Below are 15,535 nucleotides of genomic sequence, written 5' to 3' on the forward strand. Positions count from 1 at the left end.
CCTGTACTAATTCTTTTTGAGGTGTAACATAAGAAGGTGTGATTCAGTCATTCTCTTCTAGGGTTTCCTACCTCTGCCTTTCTTTTGCCTTTCTGAAGTGTTCTGCAGCACAGAGCTGCATTTAGATGAAAGGGTATCTTCTTTTTAATGAGGTAGCTGTGACCCTCCACCTGCAAGGATACTATCGATGCCATGATCATATTAGTTTTGTTGAGCCAAAATACATTCTGAGCACATGAATTAGAGCATCAATACCTACAAATGTCTCCTCTTTTGTCACTGTTTCTGCAAAGCACATTGTCTCTATAGAGAATCATTGTAGGCGAGACAACGGAAGGTGAACAGCTATTATAAAAAATATACTGATAAAGGAGGCTATGCTCCTTTTCCAGATGAGAACTTCAACAAACAGAGCATGGCTTCATCAGAGACCACAGTGTGCCCCCCTGCACGTCCCCCTCTCTCTGCTAAAGGATGGGGGATGAGGAGCAAATACAGAATATGACTTGCACTTGCAACAGGGCAGAGGCATGGCCATGTCCATTGGCATATTCTATGTGCAGCAGGACCAGCCACATGGGGCGGCTGGCCCTTCAGGGTCCAGGGGTCTGCCTGCCCATGAAGGTGCTCCTTGTCCTCCTCCCGAGAGCTGGGACTCGGCCAGCACTGCAGCATCAGTGGCCTGGATCTTGTGTTAAGCACATGGGGTAAAACAGGGAGGAACTTGTGGGCCCTCCCAAGTAACTCACTTGTGTCAAATGCAAGGCTTGGAAGGTACAACAGTTCATTGCCTAGGGATATCAACTTGTTTTTCTCAGGAAAAGATAGCCCACAGAGTTGTGCTGCCGTTTGGACTAGCTGCAGACTCCGTGTTCAAGCTGAAGAGAATAATAAATGATCCTGAAAAACAAAGGAGTCATTTTGCTTTGTTTTTTTACTTGGCAGCAGTAGTAAGTGTGTGTGTGACATATGCATGAATCTGGTCTTAAACCTGGGGTTGAGAATTGTTTCCTTTAGTGAAGAAATGTATATTTTTATTGTGCTTTAGCTAAAAAAAAAGTAAAAGTGGTGACACTTTACTCATGAAGAACTGATGTGCAATGCGAGAACAAGGCCTTACAAAATCCTAGCATACTTTTTTTCCTATCTACTGGGCATGTACAGAATTCTGAAAAAAAGGTATTTGATTAGGTACCTACATCTGGATTTTAGATTCCCCTTTGAAAATAGGTGCAAATGGTTGTAAAAACATCCTATGCCTTTTGTAAATAAAGTGTAATCAAAATTGGAAGGAATGAGAACACTTGCTTAAAAAGTGTTTAAAGAGCCCATCTTGGGGTGGATTATTGGATATTCCCCTATTTTAAAATGCAAATTCTGTCTTTATTAGTTCAGCAAGTTCTTTGTGAGGCTCTGTACTGAAAAATTGTGTTTATTTTCTCACAGCTAATTATTATTTTCAGAACACATGTGGTCTGCAATATTTGTATTGTACCTTAATGACTCTGAGATATGGAACAGATTTATTTCTAATTTTCTATCTTAAGTAACTTCTTAAAGGTAGAACCTACAAACTTATTTTATTTAAAAGACTAATATATAATTGATTTATTGATATGGTGCTTCTCCCTCAACCAAAAAGATTTTATTCTATTTTACTTTTAGGAAGGAGGCACAGCTGGATGAAGAAGGACAGTTTCTGGTCAGAATAATTTATGATGATTCCAAAACCTATGATCTGGTTGCAGCTGCAAGCAAGGTCCTTAGTAAGTAATACAGATATCTTCTTTGCCCATTCATCATGAAAAAGATGAACCCCCCCAAAAAAATCTATGTTCCAGAGGGAAAAAGGATTTAGCACAGAGGAAGTGAAAATGAGGTATTGGTCAAAGAAAGAATTTTTAAAAAATCTTAGAAGAAAGGATTTTATTTCTTTTATTTTTCTAAGATATTTTTATTCTTTTTATTCCTTGATGTGATTTTTATTACTTTCCAAGTATTCAAAGTCATAGGTACACCTTAAAACTGCAGTAATATACCTCATCCACAGAGCATGGTCAGTGCTACAAGCCGTCATGAGGTAACTACCTTGCAAATACATCCAGGTTTCAACTACTGCTGCAAGAGCAGCCCGTGAATGAATCCTTGATCTCTCTGCTGAACAAGCCTGCTGAGTTACATAAATGTTTGTCGCATGGGCACATCTAAAATTTCATATCTGCCATAGATTTGGGTTGCATTCATTTTCAATCATTGCAGCTGTGGTCTGGAATTTAAAAGGTAGAATGACGCCCATCAGCATTATTTTATCTGCAGACCCAAATGCAGGATGAATTTGTTCTGAATCAGTAATTAGCTGAGAACCCATAAAACTATGATGACTGTAGTAATGCTGAATTGAAGCAGCACATGTGTTTCCATGCTATTGTAAACGAGAAGTAACTGCCCCGAGGCGAGCACTACTAACAACTGAGTTCCTTTATTTTCAAGTAGTGATTTCTTATCTGTATCAAAATCTAAAATGCTATACATGCATGAACTGCACAATGTGGCAAAGTCATAATGGTAGTTGGTAAATCCTAATGAAATTCCTGTATTGAATATCCATTATTTGCCACGTGGACCCTGAATCTTATTTTTCTCATATTCTTCACCTGCTGGATCTGGGTAGAGTTTAGGTACTGTCTTTCTTATTTATAAATACGAGACTGAAGTAGTGAGCAAAGTACATGAAATGCAGTGTTTGGGCTAAATCATGTTTTCCTGTTTTAACTAGATCTAAATGCCGGGGAAATTCTTCAAATGTTTGGGAAGATGTTTTTTGTGTTTTGTCAAGAATCTGGTTATGATACAATTCTGCGTGTCTTGGGCTCAAATGTCAGAGAGTTTTTGCAGGTAAGAATTTTGTGCCAAATTATTTCAGATACCAGACAGAAGTGTGGTCTAGTCAACAGATTAGATTGAGATTTGGAGATATAGGTTGTACTGTGTAATCTCCCAGGTATTTGTGGAGGGGTGTCTGAAAACTTTCTTCCTTATTATTTGTATTCTGTAGAGCTTTCCACTGCTCAGCAGCTTTGGCATTGTTGCTCTCTTTCCCTCTCAGTTAATATATTATTCAGTTACTTGATAGAGTAATAATTTTTCCGTGGCATTTTTGACTGTTCAATTTCATAAAAAAGGAGTGAGAAGGCAAGTAAGCTGGGGTTGCAGAGGCATTCATAAATCTGAAATTTCATTTGAAATTGCAAAAAAAAGTTTTGAACAGTTTTCATATGTGACAAAAGTATGGGGTACAAGAGACAAGAAAAAATGCCACCAGTTCAAATTGTCTGTGTGTGTTAAGTAAAAAGACTTACCTTTCTTTATACTAACGGAAAATGTTGTCCTCAGATTTGTAGGGTATTTCTTCTCCTAAGTTCTCTTTGAGTAATTGTAGATACTGGTTATTTCTAATTGTACATTATATACAGACCTAGGGATAATGTACAGCTTGTGTCTAAGACATTATCCTTCATCCATGAACTGAGGGTGGGATACAGCAGCAGTATTTAAGTTAATTTTTTGTGCTTTCCTAACTGCAGAACAGTGTGATACTGTACTGTGAAAGAAAACAAAATGAAAACAATTTTTCAATAGCATGGAAGAAATGTAGCGACTTCTCTAAAGTGTGATTTTTAAGTGTTGAAAAAATGGGCTTCCCTTTTTTTTGTCACCTGAAAACTGTTCTCTTCAAAAAAACACTTTGGATTTAAGATTTCTGATATATATCACACTTGGAGAGAACTGTGTGCTGTAATGAGCTTAAAAACACTGGACTGATTAAGATTTCATGGGAGATTGCCCAAAAGCTGAGTGTCAAATCTCTATTGATTTTCACTGGAAATTTAGCAGCCTCTTGTTATTTGTTCCCTTAAAATCTCTCCAGCAGTAATAAGTGAAAAGAGTGCATAGTTTGCTGGATTACTAGAATATTTACTTCTGTGTCTCACTACCTGCCCCAAAACCTGGCTTATTCCGAAGCATCCTAGATGTTGTCAACCTGGATTTCTTGTACAAATCCCATGGACTGTAATTACTGGGCAGACAGACAGGGAATGTGTATGCTCCAACATGCACATACCATGTGTGGTCTGTAAACTCTTTTCTGTCTATGGGATGTGACATCCTTTATATTTCATAGCTTCATTCACAGGCTGCCCTCAAAGCAAGCCTTCAGATAAATGTAATATTTAAAGATGATTTATGTACTGAAGTTGTGGTTAGGGTTGAGCAAGAATAGGGGAGGAGGCAAAAAAAGGTGTAGCTGGCCTGTTGCTTCATCACTTTGGTACACATGGATGGGCCAATCCTTCCCTAGTCCTTTCCCTCATGCCCTTTTTCATATAGTATACTTCTTTTTCCATTCCTTACCATGTGCGATGATGAAAAGACTGGACATGTTTGTTGTGTGCACCAAATATCTATAAAAGCATGAACAGCTTACATTTATATTCTTCTAATGACAGTATTTTCAGATGCTTTGTTTGAATTTCAGTGTTAACAGATGACATTGGCTATTATATACTCAGTAAATTTTAACAGGACTAATGTATTAGTAGCTGTGCCAGAAGTGTACTTTTTAGGTTTTTATTATGATGGAAAATCAACATTATCCGTGATTTATTGTTTTTGCGTCGTCCAGCAGTCAGATTAGGTCAGGAAACTAATTGATACACCTATTACAAAAATAGGTGCAGATTGGGTTTAATGTGCTGAACTTTTGTCAGATTCTTAAAATACATAATAGAGTTCCAAAAGGTGCTTCTTAAAATCTGTGCTGAGTCCAGGATATATGAAATAATTGATGACTGCAGCTTTTTAAAGTGTGTGAAAATAAATCTCATATTTATGCTCTGTTTCCCTTGACATCTCAGAGGAAATTCAGTTTATGTGTAGATGAAACACAGGTACTTCAAGCTTCATGAAAGAGGAAAAATATAGCACAACTAAATCTAATATTTATACTTTCTATGAAAAACACAGGCCTGGAAAAATTGCAAATCATATTGAAAGACACTGAGCCAAAGGAGTGTGAAAAGAGGTACCTCCTAAGAAACCCAAACTGTGCTTTTATGTTATGTTCAGTAGCTTTCTGCTGAAGGAAAATCAAACACTGGAGTAGTGGTTAGTTCTCTCATTTAGGGAATCATTTACATAGCTATTTAGTTTTTCATAATTGCAGTGCGATAATTTCAGGGGACTAATCCTTCTTTTAGAAAAGTTTCCCTATGCTCTGTACCACATAGAGCTAAACAGCATATCTTTGTACTTCAGGTGCCCATCACAAATCTCTTGCTTTTAGACAGGCTGGGATCTCTGATTTAGTATCGTTGCTTGTTCTTGCTTGGAGATCTCTTTGTGTATCACCATGGAGCTGATCACTGCTCTCCAAAGCTCTAGAATTAGTGTCTCTGGTCCCAGCACAAGCTCTGACATACATCTGAGCAGTCTAGGAGCCAAGAATTCAGGGAGAGAGCTTAACTTATTATTATCTGTACCTGACTGCACCTCTGGCCCACAGCAGGTGAACAAACTAGAAAATAAGACACATTTCTTTTCCCAGAAACTGCAATATCATTTTAGAATGGATCAAACACAACAAAAAAATAGGAGTAGGAGTGACAATGACAATGTCTAAATGGCAGGATTTGGGAGTGATTTCACTCCTTGATCTGGAAGCTCATCTCTACTGCTTTTTGACTGTGTGTTGGAGCAAGGTTCTGAATACAATAAGCTCTTTGCTCACCCCATAATCTGTATGAATAGGGAGAAAAGACACATTGGGGACTGGTAAGCAGCTGCAATACATCCTGGGCAAGTCCCCCACTCTGGATTAGAGAGTAAAGACTGAAGGGCGTATCACATGGGCTCACCTGTGACACCTTGGCCAAAGTCAGAAGCAATGGGTAGTAAGGTAGCAAAGTGGTCTTGGAGAATGGGGATACTGCCATTTGTTAGCAACACTTGTGCCAGACTTAAATGTTTGTAATTAGACTACCATCTTATAAAAATTCTATCCTTGACATTGGCCATTTTCTATAACAAACTCCTTTTGAAGGAGGAAGTTCCAGGCTGAGTGCATCCTAAGGAATTAATTTCTAAGAGTCCCATTTCCTCTGGAGGCCTCCCAGGAGAAGAGGCAGCTGTTGGAGTACTTCACAGCTGACATGAAATCAAGTTCAGCATTCTTCCACAAATGTGATGATCGACAGATGCTCATGAAAGGTGGAGAATGGCCCAGACAGCACACTGAAAATATTTTTGCCTCACTTTTCCTTGTACTGGCAGAAACAATATGCAGAGCCTGGTGGTAGCAGTTACTTTGGGGGGGTGTGTGTGTGTGTGTTACAGAACAACATTTAAAATATGCAGTAATGTTCTGGATTTAAGATGTAAAGGATTTGTATGAATTTACACATAGGTAAACCCATTATGTGGGTTGCAACACTATCCAGCAAACTAGGTTGCTCTTTCTGTGTTAAATATACAGTAAATAGCAACGTGGAGCCTTGATAATTGCTCAAAATCAGAGCTAGTGTTGAGTTCTAAGTATGATTTTGATCTCATTGTTCTCTTTAAATGTCTGTATTAGATATGCCTATCAATTTATCATTTAGCTTTCCTCTCCAGACAGCTATTCGTCTGGTCAAAATTTAAAGTTAAATACATAAGATGTCCAGGACATCAGGTGGAAAACTACAAGATCTTGTCACTTTCCTGAGTAACGTTTTCTGAAACATTGTTACAGCAGTTGTGATATGTTCTATGTATTCTGTGGATTTTTTCAGTTATTCTCAAAGAAAATATGTATTTAAGGTTGGTCTTTCAATCATTTAAATCTTTACTTTAAAATTTGAAACTTTGTCGGGCCTTGTAAACTTGGGTTGATTGTTACGATGTCAGAACTAGTCTGTTTCATTGAGAATAAGGATAAAGATTCATATTTATTCAGACATACTTATTTGTATTGAACACCTAAATTCACATCTGAAGAGGAGGACTAGAATTGGAAGGGATGAAAGTTCATGAGTTACAGGATTGAGAAACACACCCAAGTGGTTCAGCCGGCAGCTGAGTGCCACGCCCGCTCACTCACCCCTCCCCCGGCGGGATGGGGAGGAGAACAACGGAAAAACAGCGGCAAAGCCTCTAGGGTTGGGATAAGGGCAGTTTTTTTAAGCGAGGGAGAGGGCAACAATCATCAACAGTGCAGATAACAGATATTCACAATGGGTGATAACAGAGAACAATTTACCAATCCCATGACCTGACCCCCGGCCACGCCAAGCCCACCCCTGCCCGACTAGCCCCCTTTTATGGTGAGCATGACGTCACATGGTATGGAATAGCCCCTGGCCAGCTTGGCTCACCTGTCCTGGCTCCTTGTGAAATTAACTCTATCCTTGCCAGAACCAGGACATTATCCACCCCTTATTCCATACCATCTACGTCATGCCCAGATTATTTTACAGATCTCATTGCCTTACTTTATGGGCTATCGCTCTAAAGTGTCTGTCGAGTTCATTTAGTCCATGGCTTTGGGTTCCATCTGCCATTACAGTCTCTCAGAGCAGAAGCAATGGTGCGTGCTGCTGGATTGTTGCACGCTGCATCCGGAGTTTTCACGGCCAGGGTATCTGGTATGGTCCATGCTCACAGTCTGGATGTCAAAGATGTGATTTTCGATAAAGTTTCTGGGCACCAGTTGAAGTCAGTTCTAGTTCCATCATCGTGGCACTTTGTTCAGTTTCAAAGTCCATCCTTCATTAGTTTTGGGTGATTCTTATGGTCATACCATTGATACAGTATATTGCTATTAACATCATGCAATTTAATTTGTTGGCTATTTTCACCCAAAATCAAATCCCCTTGGGGTACACACCAGACTTCCCCATCTTTTCTCATCACCCACCAAATGCACCCTGGTCCCTGAGCAAAAGCAATCCCGCAGATGGGCTTGCCTTTGCCTGAAGCAGGGATAACCCAAACTGTTTTACCCAACATATTTTTCATGCGCACTACAGGAACTTTATCCCCTTCTACTAGGTGTGGAAATTTTGATTGGGCAGGGCCAGCTCAATTGGCAGATCCCCTAGTGTTAACTAACCAGGTGGCCTTTGCTAAATGTGTGTCCCAGTGTTTGAGGGTCCCACCACCCATTGCTCTCAGGGTAGTTTTTAGCAGTCCATTGCACCTTTCAGTTTTCCCAGAGGCTGGTGCGTGGTAGGGGATGGGATACACCCACTCAATACCATGCTCTTTGGCCCAGGTGTCTATGAGGTTGTTCCAAAAATGAGTCCCATTGTCTGACTCCGTTCTCTCTGGGGTGCCATGTCGCCACAGGACTTGCTTTTCAAGACCCAGAATAGTGTTCCGGGCAGTGGCATGGGGCACAGGATATGTTTCCAGCCATCCAGTGGTTGTTTCCACCATCGTAAGAACATAACTCTTGCTGTGGCGAGTTTGTGGGAGTGTGATGTAGTCGATTTGCCATGCTTCCCCATATTTATATTTCAACCATCGGCCTCCGTACCACAGAGGCTTTACCCGCTTGGCTTGCTTGATTGCGGCGCACATTTCACATTGATGGATGACCCAGAACCAGGACACACACATAGGGTCTTTAGTCATCAGAGTGTTTCAAAATACAGCATAGTCAAGCATGAATTTGTATTATCTGGAGTAATTTTTAATAGTGCTAATTTTGATGCCATTTATTATCCTAATATTGCCACAGTAGATGGAAAGAATCTGAAAAACCTGCTATAATGACAGTCCTACAAATGATAAGGCAAATGCATAGGGAGTGTGAGCAGTCAGAGAAAGGGGATGATCAGATTATACAGAATATCAGGTTATACAGAATATGTACTTACTTTCTTAAGCACTAATAAGTGAATGCCTTATAATCATGTTTTTCATTTCTTCTTCCAGAACCTGGATGCTTTGCATGACCACCTTGCTACCATTTACCCGGGTATGCGAGCCCCTTCCTTTAGATGCACTGATGCGGATAAGGGGAAGGGACTCATTCTGCATTACTATTCAGAAAGAGAAGGTCTCCAGGATATTGTCATTGGAATCATCAAAACGGTAGCTCAACAGATCCATGGTACAGAAATAGATATGAAGGTAATGTCTGAAGGGATGTACACATTGGAAGTTTATGACATTAGGACAAAACCAAGAAAATCAAAAGTGAAGCGATGGCAAATAATCATTTTCATTGTTACTGTCCTGTGTGAAACTGTGGCATAAGTACTGACTCAGGAAAAGCCATCATCATTTGTATTGCTTTAAGGACAGGTCAGCCGTGTGCTAAGAAGGGCAGCACTAATTTACAAACAGACGTAGATGGGAACAGTTCAAAACAATATCCCCTTATTCAAAGAAGGAGATGACAGGCACAGAAATTAGATAATGGCTTATTTGGCATGCTTTTTTCCACTTTATTTTATATTTGGCATATATTTCTTACTGTCTACTCTGTTCTGTGACAACACAGACATTTTGTATCTGTGTCCTAGATTCTTCATCTATGTGCAAACCGTGAGGCTGATGTGCACTGATGAGGCCTGGCTGGCGAGCAGTGTTTTCCTTGCAGCCTGCATGCCAGGTCCTTCCCAGAACCAAGATGTGTTTGTGGGTCTCATACTACCATTGTGTGGGAGTGTGGCTGGATATACACCTACAGCTCCAGAAGTGGAAAAATGTTCCTCAGTCGCAGAGTTTACATAACTCATGTGTGCTAAGTCACTTGTGAAATGGGAGAGAGGTTTCTGCTTTGTGTCCATACAGAGCAACAGAAAGATTTAATTGATCAGGCCTTACATATGTAATGGTATAAAGTCAGAGCTTGATTCAAGGTGCAGATATATCTGGGGAAAACAGCAAATAAAAGCTTTTTGGTCTTAGAAATACTGCAAATGATATAAAATACTTTTGATCAAGCAGAAAAGAATCTAAGCAGGTACAGCAAGCATTCTTTTTTGGTTTTTTAACCATTCCATAGTCACATTACATTTCTAGCACAGTTTCATTGTATACTTGCTCAGAAAAATCAGTTCCACTTTCATAGGTGTATCACACAAACATGATCTTGCTCAGGTAAGAGATTTACAAGCAATCCAATGACAAAGGTACTTGTACTGCTATACTGGAGTATTTGCCTTTTAGGTTCCTTGTTATAAACTAGCTCAGGTTTATAGTGAATAGCTAGTTCTGCATAGAGATGGTGATATACTTGATGTCCTTGTTTAGAGTCTACTTTGTAGAATCAAACAAATTTTTGCAGCAGGTGTTAGTAATCAGATACAGAAGGATGCAACAGAATCAAAACACTCCTTTTCTTAGGTCCCTGTTTATTCAAAGTGTTGAGAGACACAAAGTGGACCCTGTTGGAAAGTTGGCTGCAACAGTGCTAAAGCTGTTGCTTGACAAGCGTTTCTTTTGGTAGTACAGGCATCTTACGCATTCTCCCTTCTCTTACTGCTCAAGCTTGTCCTACGACAGCTTCTTCAGCTGTGTCTCTCCAGCTGTTGTCAAGCTATAAAATAAACTAGACTGAGGAAACGAACTGGGTTCAAAATAGGTGGGTTTTTTCTGGGTTATTTTTACCCACATCTGTTCCTTTATGTGTTTTGGTGTTCTGTCTATCAGAGGGAGTTCTGCCAGCATAATCAAGGGGTCATGCAGAGACAAAAATGATCAGTGGGCAGAGGAGAAACCTGGATTGTGCAAAGCAGCTACCTGAACAAACTTTTGACAGTGTTCTCAGTCTGAATGTTACTTTGTTGAGAAGATTGTATAAGACAGTACTTATAATATATGGCAAATATAATACAAATAATATATGTTGCATACAGCTTTACATGTTGATTATAAATTTACTTCTCATTTTCATTTGACTTTGTCAGGCTTTTCTGGAAACTTTGTTGTTGTACTGTAATTAAATAGAAATTTAATAGTATTGGTTAAACCTATTGTAAGTGAGCACAAAGTTTAATTTAAATCCAAACCATTCTTGCAGACCATCTGAGCCAAAAGCACGTAGGTGCTTAAAAATTAGTATTACCTCTAAACTGAAAACTTTCCTTTTATGAGAGATCCTCCAGTGCCTTAATCATCTTAGTGGCCCTTCGCTGGACTGTCTCCAGTAGCTCCATGTCTGTCTTGAACTGAGGAACCCACAACTGGGCACAGCACTCCAGGTGTGGGCTCTCCAGTGCTGAGTAGAAGGGAAGGATCACCTCCTTCCACCTGCAGAGAAAACCTAAGGAATATCATGATCACAAGAGGAAAAGTAAATATTAAGGAAAATACATTGTTCTTGTTGTGTCCTAAATTGTTTCTTTGGGTGGAGAAATAGCTAAATAGAAAAAAATGTTTCATTTTATCACCTTTCTGCAGTTTCACACAGAACTATTTTATATATACATACATGTATATATACACACACGTGTTCTTCTGAAATACAGTAGGGCTTCCTTTTTCCAGAATGGTGTCCTGCAGGAAATGTGCCTTTTCTTTTAATACCTAGGGTATGTGCATGCTGAAGGCAAGAAAAAAATAAAAAATGGTCTCAGTTTGTCTCTGTTAAACTCTATTAGCACTGAAGGGAAGGCAATTTGTTTTGAAGTTGGATTCACAGTTCCAGTTGGATAGTTCAGGAAAGCCTAAGTTGACATTAATCGATTAATTAGTTCAAATCCAATTTGCCTTATCTTCCCTGATATGGTAATCCATTTTTAGCTAAATGGAGCTAAGACTATATAATTTTTGCAGCAGGTATTGTCCCAAGAGATATTGCTGACTTTGAGTACGTGCTAAGAATATTTAAGTTCTGCCAGTTTCAGTATAAAACTAAAAATCTTTATGGTGCTGGTGACCAGATTTGGCATGAGATCTCTGTTAGCAGCCTTCTGGCTATGCCTTCTCTTGCTTCACTTGTCAGAGGTTGTTTATGTATAAATGAGGGTGACCTGTGAAGGTGAAGTCAGGACAGGGATTCCCTCAAGGCTGCAAATAGTACGGGTCAATGAAGAATGTTGTACAGTCCTACAAAGCCCAAAAATCTGTTGGGAAAACAGACTTCTTCAGTTCTGTTATTATCCGAGATCAGACTATCAAAATCTTTCTTTTACTCAGGGATGGTGGTTTACAATATAAAATGAGAAAAGACATGGGGAAATCCTTGACAAGATGATAATTGCAGATTGTCTCAGTACTAATGGCAATGTAAAAAACAAAGCTAGAATGCGACCAGCTGGAGAGCTGACCTAGAAACTACGGAGGTACTTGTCATGGAGGACAAGCAGTAGTGATCCACACATTAAAATGCTAGCTGTGTATGAAGATAAGTCAATCGTGGAGCATGATCAGCCTCTAATTCTGAGACAAGGGCAGCTAGAAACTTCACTGGCTCCTTTCTCAGAGGTTCAGTGCAGTGAGACAATCTGCTTTGAAACCAGCTACCAGGTGGAGACGTTCCCACAGTTTTAACTTTGGGTGTGCAAAGCCAGGAGTATCATTTCCACAGTGAACTGCTTTGCCTCAGGATCTCCCTGAAACAGCTGCAGTGGCATTTGTCAAGTAGCATTGCACAGTCAGCTTTGATCAGAAGAGATCAAGAATTTCATCCTGTATTGACCTTTAAATGGCAAAAACCTGACTTTGTATTAATCTTCACACTGATGGAAAAAGGTCCCTGTCCAAGGACATTCTGTCCCTCCCTTATGCTGAGGTACAAGTTTATCTTGGGGACATGCTCATATCTATAGAATTGAGTCTTGTTTTGTAGATACATCAGTGAAAGTTTAACAGATAGCATGTGTTCGTTATACATGGTGTATCACAGTGATACTGCTTGATTTAATATCTTGTGTGAAGCTCCTCAGGTATATTAAACCACAAAGTTATTTTAAAATAACTGCTCTGAATTGTCCTTCCCTGAAATATTAGTGTGATTTTTCACTTGGCTAAGCAAGGACAAACTGTGAAGATACATCTTCTGGAAAGCACAGGCAGGTTAGCAGCTAGATGTTACATATTCTCTTTGAAACCAGGAGAGTGATTTTTCCCTTCAGTTTTTAACTGCAGTTACTATGGTGATTGAGCTCTTAGACTTGGTGAACTGATGTCACTTCACCAGCTAAGACCGTAGGGGGAGGAAGAATTAGACTTGATTCCTGGCTTTGTTGCTTCTGTCACTGAGCTTTCATTTGTCAAGCATTTAACAGAGGCTTCTTCAACAATATTTAAATGATACTGAAATTCTGTGGCTTGCAAACTTTGCTTGCAGAATGAAACAATAGATAAGTTCTATTCTAGTTAAGCTTACCGCAGAGTATCTAGGGCAGGTCTTTATACCAGATAAATATCTGGTCAATTATGTTGGATCTGTAGGTACAAGGGTGAAGGGACAGAATTTAACATATTATGTTAATGGCAGAAGTGCTCATTTTAAATTTGCTGACAAGGTGGATGAAATCATGACATAGAAAGATTAGATGGTACATAAATGATGTGAGCAGAAAAGACATTGTGAAATTACATATCCAATGGGAAGTTATTTCAGGATGACTCAGTAGCTTTCTTAGCCTGGAGATGGGTATGATTGTAGCTTCTGTTAATAAGGGTCTGTGCATGGATGACCTGAATCAAATTCAGGAAACCAACCATGTCCACAGCATATCAGGTTTACCATGAGTCTGCAGCTGGCACAGTGGCTGTCTCGTAGGGCTGACACATTTCCATGTGTTTCGCCTGTTGTTCATTTGCTGCACTAATGTGATGCATGTAGTACAGCAAGCATTTCTAGGTGCCCTGGAGTCTGGTCAAAAATAGTGTTGCAAATGAATTTGAAGATGCCTGGGAAATTTGCAGCTAATCTGTAAAGGTTAGGAAAATAGCACATCGTGTATGATGACTGATTCATCACTGTGTAAGCTTGTAGGATCTGTAGAGGGTTGGAGGATCGTGTCTCAAACTTAGCTAGACGTCTTGAAGCATGTAGCAGTTCTATTTTTATAGGTTGGTTGGTTGTTTTTTATTTAACCAACACTTGAGTTTTGTTTATTGATGCATTGTTCATTTCTAATAAATGGAAAAAAAGGGCAGTTATGAAAAATCCATTAGGTGCTGCATGGTAGCAGGAAAAAAACCTATAAATTCAGGTGCAGGCTGGTAGCAGAATACTAGTATGCAAGTGACTAAGATGGCCATTAGGTGGTAATATCAAGATCTCTGGAAGGTTATGTGCTGTTAATATGAACATTTACTTAAAAATTATTAGATCTTTAAAAATGAACTTTAGGACTGCTTTGCCAAAGGAAGAAGCTTTTCATCCAAAGTATGCATTTTTTTCCCCAGTTGTGGCAAGAGCAACTCTTTGAAGTAAGATCCAAGACTGGAAATGATCTGGAAGCATAGATCAATTCTAGTGATAATTCTACACAGTATGAAAAAGGTTACTGTGTATGACCTCAGCTATCCCTGGACACAATAATAGTAATAGTAAAATAAAACCTGTGGGAGTGTGTATGAGTGATAGAAAGTAAGAATTAAGACTGTAACTGCATTCTATCAGTCCTCAGTATGGCCACAGTCTCTCACAATTTCAGGGATAATGGTTTAAAAGGAGAGGAAGACATGGAGAAACTTTAAACCCTGAATTCAGAGGAAAACTAGGTCTCCAGTCTCCTATGTTCCATTTTCCTAGACAAATGCACATAACTTGTTTTCCTCAAATGACCACCACTCTTTCTGATGTTTACGTCTTATTAACTCATAATTTCCCACTTCTCTTTGCCACACACTGCCATATGGATTACCAACACAGTTTCTTGAAGAAATTAGGTTTTATCATCATTAATATTTGAACTTCTTCATGCATCCAACATTAGGTACATACATTAGCTGGTAAATTTAGTAGGCTGATCTTTCTTTAAGTTATTTACATATGCAATACAAAGAGAAAACTTATGCAGCACATGGTATAGAGCACCTAAATCAGGCTCCTGCTCTGAACTGTCCTCCAGAAAAGCCTCTCTTTCCTTTAAATGAATAGTCGAATAGCAGATCAAGGAACATTACCTTCTTAAATTAAGCATAATTTAGCAATAAAATATTGTTTTGTTGTTTCACAGTGCTCCATTTGTATAGGAACAAATAAAGGACTCAGTACTCCCCAACTCACTAGCTAGCATGGCTGACAGTTGTGGAGGAGAAATTTTTAATAAACTAAACATCTTAGGGATCAAGTGCAGTGTTTGTGCATATCTGTTCCGTTTCCATATTGTAACTGTTAATCTCTGTGGTTAGACTATGTGTGAAGGGCAGAATCAGGATACATTAGATTTTAAGAAGTCTTTTTTGCTTCAGTGGCTTTAGGATCAGACTCAACATGAATGTAGAATCAGGTGCAACATGTTCCAGAAAGTTGCCACTAAACAATACTGTGTAAATAGAATTGTTCTGTTCCAGTCATTAAATC

The 15,535-nt window shown here is 39.2% G+C and overlaps 1 protein-coding gene across 1 annotated transcript in view; it reads left to right on the forward strand.

Annotated features, from left to right (window-relative positions):
• Positions 1-15,535, forward strand: part of GUCY1B1 (guanylate cyclase 1 soluble subunit beta 1) — a 45,706-nt gene that overhangs the window by 16,149 nt on the left and 14,022 nt on the right. Inside the window, exons 3-5 of the mRNA XM_075751762.1 lie at positions 1,666-1,766; positions 2,777-2,895; positions 8,977-9,174. Coding sequence (XP_075607877.1) covers positions 1,666-1,766; positions 2,777-2,895; positions 8,977-9,174 — 418 coding nt within the window. The remainder of the gene's footprint in view (positions 1-1,665; positions 1,767-2,776; positions 2,896-8,976; positions 9,175-15,535) is intronic.

The sequence above is a fragment of the Balearica regulorum genome, chromosome 4 (assembly GCF_011004875.1).
Source record: "Balearica regulorum gibbericeps isolate bBalReg1 chromosome 4, bBalReg1.pri, whole genome shotgun sequence".
Lineage (NCBI taxonomy): Eukaryota > Metazoa > Chordata > Aves > Gruiformes > Gruidae > Balearica > Balearica regulorum.